General features: G+C 57.7%; 1 protein-coding gene across 1 annotated transcript; it reads right to left on the bottom strand.

Annotated features, from left to right (window-relative positions):
* Positions 1-298: 298 nt before the first annotated feature.
* On the bottom strand, positions 299-16,902 carry LOC119097273 (uncharacterized). Its single transcript, XM_037220323.1, has 11 exons — positions 16,888-16,902; positions 15,940-16,087; positions 15,144-15,312; positions 14,349-14,518; positions 10,243-10,334; positions 9,207-9,774; positions 8,636-8,782; positions 8,207-8,290; positions 7,347-7,479; positions 660-1,367; positions 299-306 (listed from the first exon to the last, which is right to left on the bottom strand). The coding sequence occupies exons 3-11, from the start codon at positions 15,307-15,309 to the stop codon at positions 299-301; spliced, it is 2,076 nt and encodes a 691-aa protein (XP_037076218.1). The 5' UTR covers positions 15,310-15,312; positions 15,940-16,087; positions 16,888-16,902.
* Between the last annotated feature and the right edge of the window lie 345 nt (positions 16,903-17,247).

The following is a 17,247-nucleotide window of genomic DNA, read 5'->3' as shown; positions in this document are numbered from 1 at the left end:
CTTTTAAACCAACGACAGGAATAGTGTTGCCGTTTCGTACTTCAATCAGGAGCAGTGATAACCCACCGGGACGATACGCCCAAGTCGCCATAGTTACCGTTGAGGACCCAATCTGCCTATGGATCACAATCTGACAGAATTTATCCCCGCCTGGCTGAGAAAAGTTAACAGGTTGTCCTTTTCGTCAACAGCCTGTCTTCTCCCATCTCTCGCCCGCGGTGGAAAAGGAAGGTGCGGCAATGGTCACAGCTGTACCCTGTCCAGACCGAGCCCCCTTCCCCCAACCCCGCACCGCGCGTCAGCCGGCTGTGGAGCGGCGGTCCGTGTTAAGACCGACAACAGGTCAGCTCCGTCTGACTCACTGGCCGACAGCAGGTCAGCTCCGTCTGACTCACCGGCCGACGGCAGGTCAGCTCCGTCCGATTCACCGGTCGACAGCAGGTGAGCTCCGTCCGACTCACCGGCCGACGGCAGGTCAGCTCCGTCTGACTCACCGGCCTACGGCAGGTCAGCTCCGTCTGACTCACCAGCCAATGGCAGGTCAGCACCGTCTGAATCACCGGCCGACGGCAGGTCAGCACCGTCTGACTCACCGGTCGACAGCAGGTCAGCTTCGTCTGAATCACCGGTTGACGGTAAGTCAACACCGTCTCACTCACCAGCCGACAGCAGGTCAGCTCCATCTGACTCACCGGCCGACAGCAGGCCAGCTCCATCTGACTCACCGGCCGACAGCAGGTCAGCTCCATCTGACTGCCCCTCGGCTGCTCCTGCCAGCACGGCGGCTTCCTCGGCAAGAATTGCGGATCCTCTCGGCAGCATGTCGGCTCTCAACAGCAACATGTCGGCTCCTAACGGCAGCATGTCGGGTCCGGCGGGCAGCGAATCGGCTCCCCTTCGCGGCATGTCGGCTCCTAACAGTGGCATGTCGGCTCCGGCGGGCAGCGAATCGGCCCCTCTCGGCAGCATGTCGCCTCCTAACGGCGGCATGTCGACTCCAGCGGGCAAGGCGTCGGATCCTCTCGGCAGAGCGTCGAGCTCGGTCGGCAGCTGCAGCTGGAGCCCGCCAGGCAGCAGGCCGGCTTCCTTCGGCAGGACCTCCGCGTCCGTCGGCACCACGCCGGCCTTTCCCGCCAGAGCGTCTGCGCCCCCCGCCAGAGCTCCGGTCGCTCTCGGCCGACCATCAGTCCCCGCCGTTCTGTCGGCTCCCCTCGACAGTATGTCGGCTACGCTCGGCGGCGGGACGGCCCGCCCGGGCCCGTCGTCGGCCGCGTTCGCCGGGCCGTCGGCTTCGGTGCTGAGGAGCTCGGCGCTCGTCGGCATCGAGAGAAGCTGCTCCCGTCGGCAGGAGGCCGGCGGCGGCCCGTCTGCAACGAACGGCAGCGCCGGGTGTCGACGCTGGAGAGGCCTCAAGGTTGGTGTGCCCATGAGGCCACATCACGGACGACCCAAGCTGTGTCAATGCTTATGTGCTATATCGTTAAAATTCCTCACCCTACAAATGGTCTTTAGTGTTGGAAGCACGTGCCGCGGCAGCGACGACTACGGGCAGAGAACTACTTGTGTTCTCAACAATTTCCAAGAAAGGACCATACCCTGGTCAGGGCTTTAAACCGATTTCAGAAATGTACAACCAACACCTAAGGCCCCCGGTAACAGGGAACCCAGGCACCGCCACAAGCTAGCAGCGGAACTGCATCCCAACAAACTATAAAATCGACATAGGAGTTTTTTTACTACACTGACAAAAAATCTGATCGCACGAGAGGCCGAAATTTTCGCGTCAAAAGACCGCCTACGAAAGCTGGAGAAAATGTGCGTTCCAGTCCGCCCGTGGTGATTTTCTGAACGCTTCTTACAACGAATCGCTGCACAGCACTGCCACGCGAGAGCCGCGACAGGTAAATCCGGGCACGATCACATGCTGATAATGATGCCCAGGCCTGAGCTCTTGACGACGTGCAAATCGTAGCACAAAGTGCACAGAGTACCGGTGCGCGGGTGCGAAAATCGCTGCACGCAGCTCAGATGGGAATGTTTATATTCTGAACTTTGAGAGGCAGTGAATCTCTCTGCAAAGCTTTCAGGATTTGCGTCACGCGGACTGTGTATTTGCGTAGGCATGAGTGCGGCCTCTCATGGCGCGCGGGGGGCGGGGGGGGGGGGGTGGCAGGCGACAGCTGGTAAGGCTGGGCAGCACGCATGCCGTCCACATTGATCAATCAACACACAGAACGCAGCAATAACAACTCATGCGTCCACATTTCCCCCGACGTGTTACTTCTGTCGTTATCGACGCCGCCTTTGTCTGCGGAGAACGAAGTCGGAGAGATGAAAAATGAGGTACTGATGGCTACACTGTTCAGACCACCATTTTGAAACCGAACAACACAAACTTTCTGGTGGAGGTATCACTAATACTCATCCAAGGACACCAAGCGTCCCCCCCCCCCCCCATTAGCGGTGAGATATTGACAAATAAATGGTAGATGGGTGGCTCTTTCGGCTAATGCACTACCTACTATCATCAGTAGGTTCCGGTGCTCCCCGCCCCTCATTGCCAGCATTGCACGCTGCGGAAACAGCGCATTAGCCACTTATCAGTCCCATGTGTTGCCACAGTGGCGTGATATAGGCACTCTGATTCCTGTTCATGTAGTTGCGGTACGAATGGGTCCGTTCGGTCTCCGGAATCCGTCTGGTCCCAGTGTCTGCCTGTCTGGTCTGCGAGGGTCTGCTGTACACTCCCAGTATCTACCTGTCTGGCCTGCTGTCTGCTCCCAGTGTCTGTTTGTCTTGTCTGCGAGGGTCTTCTGTCTACTCCCAGTGTCTTCCTGCATGGTATGCGAGGGTCTTCTGTCTGCTCCCAGTGTCTGCCTGTCGGGTCTGCGAGGGTCTGCTGTCTACTCACAGTGACTGCCTGTCTGGTTTGCGAGCGTCTGCTGTCTGCTCCCAGTGTCTGCCAGTCTGGTTTGCGAGCGTCTGCTGTCTGCTCCCAATGTCTATTTGTCTTGTCTGCGAGGGTCTTATGTCTGCTCCCAGTGTCTGCCTGTCTGGTTTGCGAGCGTCTGCTGTCTGCTCCCAGTAATAATACGCAGGGACAGTGCAGGGGGGAAATTGGCCGAATTTCCCCAGCACTGACCACATACCCCACTAACAGCAGTCGCAGCCCGTGACAGATCCCGAGGGGCCACAGGAAATGCCGTGAACTGGGAACTGGGAACATACCTAACAGCAGTCGCAGCCCGTGACAGATCCCGAGGGGCCACAGGAAATGCCGTGAACTGGGAACTGGGAACATACCTAACAGCAGTCGCAGCCCGTGACAGATCCCGAGGGGCCACAGGAAATGCCGTGAACTGGGAACTGGGAACATACCTAACAGCAGTCGCAGCCCGTGACAGATCCCGAGGGGCCACAGGAAATGCCGTGAACTGGGAACTGGGAACATACCTAACAGCAGTCGCAGCCCGTGACAGATCCCGAGGGGCCACAGGAAATGCCGTGAACTGGGAACTGGGAACATACCTAACAGCAGTCGCAGCCCGTGACAGATCCCGAGGGGCCACAGGAAATGCCGTGAACTGGGAACTGGGAACATACCTAACAGCAGTCGCAGCCCGTGACAGATCCCGAGGGGCCACAGGAAATGCCGTGAACTGGGAACTGGGAACATACCTAGCAGCAGTCGCAGCCCGTGACAGATCCCGAGGGGCCACAGGAAATGCCGTGAACTGGGAACTCTGCAGCCATACCGCGTGATTGCGCGCGGCTTTTAACCCAACACGTCAGTGATCGAAAGCCTTCGGTTTCCAGTCGACCAAGAAAAGCCGGAAGCAAAAGTGGAGGACCAATGAGCAGAAAAGAAAATGATGGCATGGCTGATTCATGGGCTCTTCTCATTCACCGGGGAATCTCTGTCCGCTGTGGCCTCTGGGCCCCATATGTTAACCCGCTGGGGCACTTCAATTGTTCAGGTGCCCCGACGCCTTGGTCTTGGACCCTTCTCGTTTGCCCGTGGATTCCTACGCTGCCGTGTGGGGGGGGGGGGGGCTGTTTATGTAACTGCCGCTGCACCCTCGACCGCTCAGATGCCGTCCACATTGGCGTTGGGTTTTCTCATGGTTTGGAGGGCCTACGATGTTGATAGAGACCCTAGATGTTGATCGGCCGGGGCAACCCAGGTGGCCCCGGAGTCCTTCACATCGGTCTTGGGCTCATCCCATGACCTCAGAGCAACCTTACGCCGATGCCGAAAGCCAACATGTGCTCGCGCTTACCATCACTTCGTCACTCATGGTGGTGCTAGCGCGTGCGGAGAGTTCACGACTGGGCATCACGGTCAGCATGAGGTCGTGCCCGGATTTATTAAACGTGACTTTTACTGTAGCAATGCTGTAGGCAAATTGTTCAAATCAAGCGTCCAAAGATTAATCACCGGCCGGCTAAATTACACATTTCCTCAGCTTTCGTCAATGACTTTCTGAGTCGAGACCGTTGACCTCTCGTGCGATCAGTTTTTCAAGCTCAAGACATAAATACAGTACTTCGGTACGCACATAGAATATTTTCCGCATCTTTCAGGACAGCGGTATTAAAAATGTGCCTTCACCACAACAAAACTGTGGGTGTTTTCGGGCATTTTTGGTCGGATATAGGCCTTGTCAAATCCATTCACATTTAAAAATCTGAAATCTACATGACGATTTTCCGTAAGGCCTCGAGCTCAGTTTTTCTGGGCTATCGACTTTGTGACATTAAAGTACTTGGACATCATATTCTCAACACAGCCAGAGTGTTGGTATAGTTCCTACTCCTTCATTATACATGTGCAGCAAAATCTTTCCTGCTTTCCGCCTTGCACCGACATTAAGTAATTTGTTAGCACCTTCCACAGAGTCAAGTCCATGTTTTATTGCCGCGGAAATATAAGGCCTCAAGGCCTCAAAATCGCACTGGTTTTAAGGCATTCCGTTATCACCATCCACATAATAATGCCTGTGTACGCCACGTCAGTTGAGTTCTTACAATTAAGAACTCCTGTACAAGTTACTGCAATCGGTTTCAACCATTTCCTGCAAGGTCAGGGAACTGTGTACTTCCTTTCTTTCGGCGGTTTCGCTGCGCGTAACGCTAGCTACTCATTCAGACCAGCAAGGCCGGTTTTCGGCTCGCTTGCCAGCCGTCTGGCCACTGATCCATCAGCTGACCGCCGGGCCGTCAGCTGACACGGTCAGCCGGCCGCGGTGAACGTGTCTGACAAATACATGGGCACATGCCCGAGCTGTGACTTTGGGATGGGCAAAAATGCGTACCGTTTCGGTCATGATTACAACTTTTTGCACAGGCCAAATGTGTTGCATAGGTATATGCAGCTGTCAGTTCTTGTACGCATCCCTAGCTGTTAGGTGTATTGATAACAGGTACATGCAATCCATAACGCTGTCGGAAAATCACGGGATGTAACGGGAAAATGTTTGATATCTGCGTACAAACAGCAAAAAAGGGACACAAGGCAACGATCAGTGCTGCCATGGGGAGAAGTCTGTTGTCATATAGTCTAGAAAGGTTGTTATATCAAGTCCAGAGAAAGTCATATTGTGATTTCTGGTACTGCCGCAATCCCCTTCCACTTAAAAGATCTGGATCTGCCCGGAGTCCAGGGACGGGTGGACTAGTCACCTAGCAGGCTAGTCCCCGTTCGAGCTCCGCCTTACATCGCAGCCAGTCGGCCGCATTTCTCTTGTTTTTTTTTTCTTTGCACGCAAGAACAGCGGCTTTAATCTGAGGCGAAATCGCATTTCGGGGTATGTAACATGAATCAATGCTGGGCATTGGTCATGTCGTTGGGATGCTCCCCTCCTAAATCACTCTGACCATACGGTACACATGGTCATGGAGCGTGTGTGCTTGGTCTCCGAGGATGGATCTATCAGTCTCCGAGGATGGACCAAGCTGGTCTCCGAGGATGGATCTACCAGGTCTCCGAGGATGGACCAAGCTGGTCTCCGGGGATGGACCTCTCTGGTCCCCGATGGTGGACTTATCTGGTCTCCCAGGATGGCTTTATCTGGTTCCCGAGGATGGATCTACCCGGCCCCCGTGGGGATGTGTTCCCAAGCCCGGCGCCCACACAGCAGCTTCCCAAACAAGCGCCCACATATCCGATCGCAGACATACGGTCATCATCACGGCAGACGTTCCGGGACGTAAACATAACGGCGATCCCTCCACCGAACAGGCGCACGGGCGACACCAGCGCTAAACACGCCGCTGCGGGACACTCAAGCTATCAAAATGTCACACACAAACTCACAGAAGTGACGCCGGCGTGTGTGCGCTCTGTCAAGACCGACGGTGTTCTGTTAAACGGGGTAGAGCTAGGAGTAGTAATGGGGGGGAGGGGGAGGGCTACAAGGATTTGCGACGGGAGCTATTTTTTTTTGGGGGGGGGGGGGGCGAGCCTTACCCGCCTTGCCTTACCCCATCCACGATACCCACGCGCTGCGGACAGGCTCTACGCACTGCGCGCAGACCTGCGCACAGACCCTACGCACTGCAAACACACCAAAGCACAGCAAACAGACCCTGTGCACTGCAAATAGACCCTGCAATGCCAACAGACCCTATGCACTGCGAACAGGCCCTATGCACTGCGAACAGGCCCTATGCACTGCGAACGGGCCCTATGCACTGCGGACAGGCCCTATGCACTGAGACTAGACCCAACAGTCGCCAATAAGTGCAGCACCTATTGTGTCAATGGCTGTCGATGTCGGTTTCCTCCCCTGCAGAACACGATTGTCTAAGCTCCGCACCGTACATGTCCACTTCGCCACCCGGTGACCTCGTCATGACTGTCTCTCCGTAAAGTACATGTCCACTTCGCTACTCGGTGACCTCGTCATAATTGTCTCAGCTCCGTACCATACATGTCCACTTCGCTACCCGGGACCTAGTCATGCTTGTCTCAGCTCCGTACCGTACATGTCCACTTCGCTACCCGGTGACCTCGTCATGATTGGCTCAGCTCCGTACCGTACATGTCCACTAAGCCACCCGGTGACCTCGCCACAGGTTCTTGCTGTTGAGTGTGGCATACCGTTGTCAATGTCCCATGGTGGTCAATAACATTAAAAAATACACAAATTTTCCAGAATTTGAAGCTATCAGAGCTAAAGCATATAATGCTGATCACGCTCACGTGAAATTCTTCCATTCGCCTTTAATAGGTCACCGTCTGGAGCCCGCGCCAGCAGCCGGCACCACTGAGAAGAGGCCAGCAGGTGGACACGTGACCTCAAACTGATCAGTCAGACGGTTGTCAGGACGGTTAAGTGACCTACCGTCCGTCAGCGGCACCTCGATCTGAGAGACGGCCACCTCCGAGCAGTCGGGACGCTCCGAGCTCGGCGGCTGCACGTGCAGGTGCGTGCCGTCGGAGCTGTGGTACTGCGTAACCACGGCAACCACCGGAACCTGGCGGGAAACGCCGCGTCACCCAACTGTGGTACCGCGTTACCACGACAACCATCGGCATCTGGCGGGAAACGCTGCGTCACCCAGCGGCCATTTTCCACCGGCAAAGCCCGAGGCGCTGCGCATGGTACGTCTGCCGTGCCGGGTTGCAGGAGAGGCTCGTGTGTACAGATCTGGCTCAAAGTTCATGTTAGGCGGACCTTGTTGCATGCGTTCTGAACCCGTCGGGCCCGTTAAGTGGCGCAGCTGTAGTCCGTGATTTATTTATACCGGATAATTAACCAGACAGCGTTAACCAATGCTGTTAGTGCAACACTGTCAGGCCGGCGCCCGTACCAGATAAAGTGTTCTGGTTCACTGTCAGCTGGCCCGCCTCAAGACGGTTGAGCTGTGTCTTGGAACCTTATCACAACGCCAGCCTTAAAATGGAATCATAATTCAGCGTCGCGGCACTTAAGTAAATAAGGCGACATCAGCTTCTAGGGCAGCGTCACAATCGAGACCTTCGCACCTTCCGGAGGAACGAGGTGCAAGTTAACTGGCGAAGCCCTCCTACACACCTTGCCCCGGCCGATTGTGTCATTTGTTCGAGCTGGCGCCAGGCCCTCCCAGCGATGCTGCTGCGCGGACGCGAGCTGCAGCAGCGCTTGCCTCCCAAGCGCCTCCCAACCCCCCCCCCCCCCCCTCCCTCCCCCATTTCATAGCATCTCGCCTAGCCCGTGCTTACGTCGACCCGGTCGTGCCCGGGGCCGCCGCCGCCCTGCTGCCGCTGCAGGTGCCGCAGGTCCTCCGTGGTGGCCGGGATCAGCAGCTGTCGGCGGCGGGGTCGAGGTCAACACCGGCGGCACGCCCACTCGACACCGGACAGCGACAGACACCGGCGGGACGCCGCGTAACAAAACAGACATCAATCACGCACGGGTTTGACAACCGGAAGACACGACATCAGGCCGCAGCCCGACTACCCGAGATCGCGCAGATGCTTCCAACCCCATCGCTTTCTCAGGCTGGGTCCTACGGAAGAGTCGGCGCAGTCACAGACTGGCGCAGAGTCGGACAGCTTGCGTCAGCGCGTTTGTCAGGAGAGTGCCGACGACACATGGGAGGAGCAGGCGGGGTGGGGGGTGGGGGCGTGATGAGCCGCCGCCAGGCTCACCTCTCGGCGGTCGGCAGTGCGCAGCACGCGGGCCAGGGTCGGCTCCTCGCCGTCGGCCCGCAGCAGCGCGAACGGCTGCATGTTGCGCGCGCGCGCCAGCCGCATCGAGCGCGTCTGGATCGGGCCCACCATCAGCACGCCGGAGACCTGCGGCGGTGGCCGGTGCTGAGGGCGGCGACGACACAAGGACGCCGACACTGAAGCATGAGAACTGAAACATGGACCGGCGGTGATACCAGAACAGAGGCTGCAGCCGGCTATATAAATATATAAACATATATATAAATATATATATATATATATATATATATATATATATATATATAGTTCACTTGGGTAGACTAAGTAGGCCATGACAGATTAACACTAGCCATACAGAAGCGAGCCAGGCCACGGCGCCATACTACGCGGCAGGGTCCAGTCATCACAAGTACAGATACGCGTTCTCCAATGAGTTGGTTGCTACTGGAATGCTATTACCGTTTGCGTGTCGTTTGTTACCCAAAGCAAAATATTATGTGGCATTTGACACAGGCCATCAAAGCACTCTCATCCCGCCTCCAAAGCCAACCTGTCTGAGTTTCGACATCTCCTGCTGCGCGGCGGCGGGTACGGGCGTTGGCTGTGGAGACAGCTGCACAAGCAAAGAATCGGTCTGCAGCTGCCCCAGTGCCGGACCAGTTTGCAGCTGCTTCGGACCGGTCAGCAGCTGCCCCGGACCGGTCAGCAGCTGCTCCGGACCGGTCTGCAGCTGTTCCAGCTGTTCCGGACCGACCTGCAGCTGCCCCAGCGACAGACCAGTCTGCAGCTGCTCCAGCGGCAGAGCGGCTGGCAGATGTCCCAGCGGCAGGCCAGCCTGCAGCTGTCCCAGCGGCAGAACGGCTTGCAGCTGTCCCAGCGGCAGACCAGCCTGCTGCTGCCCCAGCGGCGGACCAGTCTGTAGCCGCCCCAGCGGCAGACCAGCCTGCAGCTGCCCCAGCGGTAGACCAGTCTGCACCCGTCCGAGTGCCGGACTGGGCGGCGGCGGCGGTGGCGGCGGCGGAAGCGGTTGCAGAGCGAGCTCGGCCGCCGGACTGGCCGGTCGCCGCCCCTCCAGGCCTTCGCCGAGGCTGAGGAGCCTGCGTAGCAGCCCGCCAGGCCTGCGAGCGGAGAGCCGATGGAGAATCACCGAGGGCACCACCAGCAGCGACCTCGCCGCGCAATAGCCACGGTTTCCTCCGGTTACTTCGCAAAACATGGCCTTGGTAAACTGGTTGGTGACTTCGCCCTAGCATTGGTATCACGGAGGGCAAATCTCCGATCGCAAAAACATGTTTTATTTTTGTCAGCATCAGCAGGTCATAGGTGGCACTAATGACGCTCAATAATCCCCCCATCCCCCACTCCAATCTACCCCCACCAGTTGTGGAAGTACTCAGCTGAAGTCCCGTGTCAACGCAAGGAAAAACACGCGTAAGTGACACCGGATGGCTCTCCAGTGTTGTAAGGCAGTAGCCGTCCTTACAAATAATGCCAACTCCAATTTCTTACAGTGCGTGGATTACTAGCGCTACCTTTTCTGTTATCCTCTATCAAGCAGCTAAGTGGTACGCTATCATGACACTCACAAGTCCTCCTGTCCTCCTGAATTCAGGCAGTGGTTTGTATCCAGGGTGTTGTTCTGACTCCGAGGCGGCAGCGCCGGCAGTAAAGGGGTGCACTGAAAGCATAGCCACCGTTCTCAAATCACTCCCGCCTTCTGGGTCTGCAACAGGAAGTGAAGGCACGCATTTTCTTACTTTCCACTTTGCGCGCCACCCGTCCAAGATCGGTGAGGCTTCCCCAGCGGAACGTGGGACGGCGAGCAGGCCAGCCATCGCCAGTAATTCCCCCCGCCTAACCAAACACGACCATTAGGACGAGCGGGGCCTGGGAGCTGAATGCGGACCCGTCCGATGCTCCGGCCGATCGGTCCGCATCGTTGACCGGATCTTTAAGGAAAACAGTGTGTGTCGCCGGGCCAGGTGGGATAAGCCGCCGTTTTCCTCCCGAAACGGCCAGAACAGTGGCCTCTTCTGCCGAAATGGGCCATCGCGTCAAAGGGGAACTCCTGCCCCCACCCCCGATGGCCGATCAAGATTAATGGACGCGGAAGAGCCAGGGCACCGGCCAAACGTTACGCGCGCAGGCATGTTTGTCTGATATGAAGAGATGCGCCGCTCTGCCCGAGGACCCCGCCGCGCCTGCGCTGCCGTTAACCCAGCTGGCATCAGGAGCGCAACGCCACGTGGGAAATGGGCCAGAGGGGGACGCGTGGAGCCACGCGAGGCGACAGCGGGCGGGCCTTGCGCAGCCGCCGACGACGCGACGCCCGAGATCTGGCCTAGGGGCACATTGGGGCAGAGTCCCGGAAGAAGGTTAGACCGGCCCGGCAACACCATGGACGGAGGGGGCTTTGCGGCAAAACTATTGGTCCATGCGCAAAAGCGAGGGCGGGCCGACCCACTTGAAAGAATCACAGAAAATTACGGATCATGCAAGAGGGCTAGCAAGTGGAGTCTCCAACTGGGAGGGAGACTTGACGAAGCGCTGGAGAAAAGGAGAGTCCCGAGAAGGCGCTGGAGGCGGAGGCGATGGAGAGTGAGGAGCGCTGAGGAGAAGTGGAGGCGACATCTGGCCCCGCGAACAACAGGCCACCGGCGACAACGCACATGACGTGAGTCCACAGGCTGTTGTCCCCATTCTTACCACGCCATGGACGGCTGGCGCTCTCGTGTCCCCTAACCCCTCCCCACCGGGCGGGCTCGGATCACGGCCACCTGTACCTCCCTATCGTTAGGGAAGGGTGGGGAAGGGGGGGGGGGCACTGACCATAGGACCCTCCCGGCCGGGCAATGTTTCTCGGTCTCACTCCCGCAATTAAGGAAGGGAATGGGGGGGGGGGGGACGATGCGTCACATGGTTCGTCTAGGTCCCAGTGATTTTTGTTTTGTAAATACAGTTGGCAGTGTGCCTTTTAAATTGTTCGGCGTGAAAGTGCGGCTGGGGGTGATTCTGCCAGGCGGTGACGGTACTCGCGCCCGGCGTGGGTGGGCATGGCGTCCGAGATCCATGATGCACGCTTCGGCGCGACGGCTCGCCCGTTAGCCCGCGCCGTGGCTATCTGGGTTTTTACCGTTGGAGGCGGCCACGTGGAGGCGGCTCGTCATGTCCCACGTCACGACCAGGCGCGGCGTATCGGCCACGCCTGCACATTCCTGACGGTGTCCTCTGACCATGGTGCAAATGGGTTGGCTAGTTGGACGGCGTGTCTTTTCTGATTCTCTTAGTTCTTTTTCCATTGCTCGGGGCGGCCCAACCATCGCCGAGCCCCGTCCAGCGCACACGCACTGATTTCATCAACGAGCGCTGTCCTCTCACTCTACTTTATCTCTTGTCCGGCCCGAGTTATTAACTGATTTTGCGTACCATTCGTGCGCGTGTATTTTGTTTTCCCTGTTTTGCTGTGATTTGAATGACTGATTGCCTTGGAGCTGACCTCCCGCCAGAGTGCCAGACGTCTGTCCGGTGCGCAATATACCGCCCTTTTCCCTAAGATCAAGCCACTCGGTGATCGTGACCAGGGGGTGATAGGTGTGGAACGCGCTCGAGTAGCACGGCTCGACTACAGCAAGGCTGAGGAGCCAGACGACCGCGGTCCTGCTCTCACGCACATCAATGTGTGATGAGCAGCGCGACTTGAAGACATGGTTTCACTCTCCGTTTTGGACTAGAAGACGCCTGACTAGTTTCGTTGTCTCTCACTTGACCTCAGGCGTGACGGCATGAAGAGGCATATGCCATAGTTTGACCAGGGACCGGTGGGGACCGCCCGGGGTGCCGGACTATGCACGGCAGTAGTTGGATCTATCCGTCGGCGTACCATGCCTTAGGGGAAAACAGCGCACAGCATGCTCCCCTCCGGCGTGGTTTACGCCAGGCCTTATGAGGGCTTGATGGCGGGATGTTCGGGACGGATAGAGATCCCGCCTTCGACGCTCAAAGGAAGGGCGACAAGGAACTAGGTCGTCGGACAGGCCGGTCAGGCCGAGTCTCGAGAGCGCGCCAGCCGAGAAAACCGTACGGCGTGAACGCAGGTTAAGCCGGTCGCTCGCCGTCTGCCGAGGGGCTCCACCGTCCCATCGGGCGCGCTGTCTTTCTTCAGGCCTCTAAGGGACGCGCCGTGGGGCAGTGTCATGCAAAGCTTCCTCCGGCAGGTGGCAGGCGGAGGGCAGAGGCGCCGGAGGCGACGCTTCCGTCCTGGACGAGGCGCTGCCTCAGGCGCGTGCGCAGCAGCGGAAAGCTGCGAGCGGTGGGCGTGGCCGAAAAATGCTGGGACGCCCACCGTGAACGGAACGCGGGAAGAGTCGTTCGAATAGGGAGCCGTCACCCTGGAGGTCAGGCAGGGGAACGAGTCGTCCAGCTTCGGAAACCTAATGTCGGCCCAGTAGCTGCGTCGATGCCGAGCTGATAAATTGACATGGTATATTTTAAATAGCGCTTAAAGTTGGCTGTACTGAATGTTTGAAATGTGATAAATAAACTTAATTCATCGTAACGAGGGCTCACGCAGACTAGCCAGTTAAATGCCAAGGCGCTGGATAAAAAAGTGGGAGGCAGTTCCATCCCTGTGCGAGCCGAGAATGAGTGGGGTGACGTGGGCGCCGGCGGATGTGAATGCTTGGCGCGATTGTGGTGGGGCGCCGGATGCATGGAGTCCACGTGGATTAGTGAGGTCCGAGGGGGACTCTCAGGGTCGCCATCCAGCGGACCATTGCCAGTGTAATACGTCGGTTGCGTGTGATCCCCGCCAGTTGGGCATATTATCACTGCATCTGGTTCCGTTCGTGCCCCGTTTAAATATTATTATCAACTAAAAAGGTGGAAGTGGGATACCGTGGTTAAGGGTGCACAGTTATGTACGGGGAGACAGCCGTTCATGGTGCCTGACCGGACCTACCATCACGCCAAAGCCCCGGTCACCCGTTTTACCCTAGCTACGTGGCCCACAAGAGTGTGTGTTGATGTCGGGTATACCAGAGTCACAACGTGCCGAGTCGTGCGCTAACATCATCTGGCCAGTATGCTGACCAACGGGCTCCTCAGTATAAATTCGCTCTTGTGGAGAGGTGTGACGGCCGCAGCCGGCGGCGCACACACCCAGCGACAGCCCGGCAGCAGCGCAGCGCAGGCACCCCGCCACAGCATCCCCCCTTCCCCACAGAAGCAGCACAATGTGGGGAGGACAACGTCTGTAATTTCTCCTCGGCATTCGACAATTAATGCTCGTGGACGCCCCGGACTTTCCTTCCTCTTCTAACTTGATATCCAATTTGTTTTCTAATTTGATTTTTAATTCGATAACAACTGACGTCTGTGCGTGACCAATAATATCTGCGCTTAAAAAGACTTTAATGTTCCAAAGACGGAGCATTTCATCACACATCTAAGTCCACGAAGACGACACGCTAAGGCACCCAACGGCGTCATACGAAGCAAAGTGGCCCCTATCACTCCCGCACCAGTTGCAACAGACCTACAGCGCGGGGACCCCCCCCCCCCCCCCCCAGTTGTGGTGTCCAGCCCGCAACTGGGGGGGGGGGGGGGTCTACCACAGCCCGGCTACCTACCCCTGCTGGTGATCTCGGAAGGCCTGCAGCGAGCCCAGGTAACCTGCCACAGCCCAGTCACGTACCCTCTGCTGGTGATCCCGGAAGGCCTGCAGTGAGTCCAGTTCACTGTCGCAGTTGAAACATTTGAAGATCGGATGGTGTGGCGGCGAGGCTGGGCGCGAGCTCGCCAGTTTGCTTGCCGCGGACATCTTGCTCAAGTTTTGGTGCGTCCGCTGATGGACTACCAAGTTCGCTGGGAACACAGGCACCGCGACACATTGAACGCCCCGCAATACCTCCCGCGCAACACTGATTTTACAGTTTTCGCAGTTTTCATGTCTTTGACACTTAAATTTGTGATATTCTGAAGCTATTTTTCTTTGTTCTGATTTTTTACAGACAAGAATTCATGGAAAATATGCTCAGAACAGCCACGCTTTACACCTACACCTGAACAGCGAAGTGATGCAGCACAGTGGCATCATATGAAATGAAAAATGCCAACTTGTGAGTCCAAATTTGACTTAACACATCTGCAGCTATTTAGACTGGACTCGTTCTTCTTGGGCTGCGGAGGTAGTCTTCTCCAATCGTTCCTTAAAAGCCCAGATTTTGCATTGTCGCTAGCATTTGGGAGGGCTTCTCGTAAAAGCCCAGGTCCGCTCCGTACCACCAGCCCAGGTCCGCCTCGTACCATCAGCCCCATACCATCAGCCCAGGTCCGCCTCGTACCATCAGCCCCATACCATCAGCCCAGGTGCGCCCTGTACCACCAGCTCAGGTGCGCCCCATACCATCACCCTAGGTACGCTCCGTACGATCAGCCCAAATCCGCCTCGTGCCACCAGCCCAGGCCTGCCCGTACCGGCGCCACTCACCCTTCTGGTGGAAGCGCTTGCCGCAGTGGCAGGCGAAGCGCTTGTGTGCCGAGTGCACGGGCCCGTGCTGGACGAGCGCCGTTGCCCGGCTGAAGCGCTTCTGGCAGACGCCGCAGACGTACGGCCGCAGGGTCGAGTGGCAGGCGCAGTGGCGCATCAGCACCATCCTCTGCCGACGCAACGGCCAAGGGTCAACGGAGGTCCCGCCGACAGCGGTGGCGGCGGCGGCGGCGGCGGCAGCGGCGGCGACGCACCGGTCAATGGGCCCGTGTGCCCATCGGCGCCAGCGTGGCGGCGGCGTCAACACCCACCGTCTTGAACGCCTTGTCGCACGTGCTGCACCGGAACAGCCGCACGTTGAGGTGGCGCATCCGCAGATGCCGCATCAGAGCGTACTGCTTGGGGAACTCTTTACCACCTGGTGCAAACAGAGATCGGGAAGGATACACCGGGCACAGGATTGTGTGGAAGAGGTCACCGTCCATAAATGCCACTGCAACAATCGGACGATGGTTTTCACGTACCAGTACATACAATATTGCTGGATTAAATGTGGTATAACAATGCACGCAAATGTAACAGAAAAATTGCATGTAATAAAGTGAGTTCAAACCTGACCGTTTTCATCAGGGCATAACTTGAAGACCAGCAACAATGAAGCATTGACTTTTCTCATCACAGACGACTTGAAGTTGCAAAGGTGATGCATCAGTAGCCTAAAAATAGTCATTTCCCATAATTTGATATGCTTAAAAGCCACAACCAATACTGACTGTGTTGCTAGCCTGCCACTCACAGATCCCACACATCCAGCTTTTGGTGACCCTGCCAGCGCTGTTGGTGAAGAGCATGTAGTGGCGCCTGCAGTCGGCCTCGGGCAGCACCAGACTGCTGGCGTCGGGCGGCAGCTCCAGCGGCGGCGGGTTGGTGCTCTGGTCCACCACCTGACGGCGACCGGTGACGGTGACACGTCTCCGTCCACCGAGCTAACCAAGGACGGGGGGAGGAGCTGGCAGAGGGCGAGCTAGCACAGCTGATAACGCCGCTTTCCAATTCAATGGTGTGGCACGAACGCACTGGGTCCAGTGCCGTGGGGTCTGCCAACTCACAGGGTTAGAGCAACTCTGGCATCTCCTTTATATTACCGCTGAGCAGCCTACGGGGCGCAACACTTGCTTCCACACGACAGCACTGGTTACTGGAGCAACAGACAAACGTGACGGACAAAAAAGGAACAAAAACGGACAAAAAAGGAACACTTCCATCCCAGCACAACAGCGAGTATAACTCCTACAGCAGGCGCGCCTGGAAGCCCGGTTTCGGTAAAAACCTGGTGTGGAGCCACGGATGCATGACAGCGCGCCGCGCAACACTGACCCTGAACCGGTGCTCGTGACCGTGACCCAGCACTGACCCTGAAGCAGTGTGTGTGGCCACAGCCCAGGCACTGACCCTGAAGCGGTGTTTGTGGCCACAGCCCAGCACTGACCCTGAAGCAGTGTTTGTGGCCACAGCCCAGCACTGACCCTGAAGCGGTGTTTGTGGCTACAGCCCAGCACTGACCTTGAAGCGGTGTTTGTGGCCACAGCCCAGCACCGATCCTGAAGCGTGTTTGGCCACAGCCCAGCACTGACCTGAAGCGGTGTTTGTGGCTACAGCCCAGCACTGACCTTGAAGCGGTGTTTGTGGCCACAGCCCAGCACCGATCCTGAAGCGATGCTTGTGGCCACAGCCCAGCACCGACCTTGAAGCGGTGTTTGTGGCCACAGCCCAGCACCGACCCTGAAGCGATGCTTGTGGCCACAGCCCAGCACTGACCCTGAAGCAGTGTTTGTGGCCACAGCCCAGCACTGACCTTCTGAAAGCGGTGTTTGTGGCCACAGGCCCACGCACTGACCTTGAAGCGTGTGTTGTGGCCGCGTGCGCAGCACGCGATCCGCCCGCCGACGATCCACCGTCAGTCGGAGCACGACCGTCCCCGTGCGGCGGCCGCGGCCAGTCGGCGGCCCTAGCACCGGCTGCCGCTGGCGGCAGCGGGGCCCGCCTGCCGCCGCCCCACCGGCGGCCGGACGCCGCACGTCCTTGATGATTTGAACCTGCGATG

The sequence above is a fragment of the Pollicipes pollicipes genome, unplaced genomic scaffold (genome assembly GCF_011947565.3).
Source record: "Pollicipes pollicipes isolate AB1234 unplaced genomic scaffold, Ppol_2.1 Scaffold_4295;HRSCAF=5057_pilon_pilon_pilon, whole genome shotgun sequence".
NCBI classification, from domain to species: domain Eukaryota; kingdom Metazoa; phylum Arthropoda; class Thecostraca; order Pollicipedomorpha; family Pollicipedidae; genus Pollicipes; species Pollicipes pollicipes.
The sequence above is the reverse complement of the archived record's forward strand: the minus strand, read 5'-3'. Positions and strand labels throughout refer to the sequence as shown.

Bases quoted from the DNA above. Each gene is read 5' to 3' on its own strand.
- LOC119097273 (XM_037220323.1), bottom strand. From the start codon at position 15,309: ATGGTGCTGATGCGCCACTGCGCCTGCCACTCGACCCTGCGGCCGTAC. The intron at 9,775-10,242 runs GTGAGTGTCATG...CTCCGCTCGCAG, and splicing joins TCAGGAGGACAGGAGGACTT to GCCTGGCGGGCTGCTACGCA. The intron at 8,783-9,206 runs GTTGGCTTTGGA...CCACCGCCGCAG, and splicing joins AGATGTCGAAACTCAGACAG to GTCTCCGGCGTGCTGATGGT.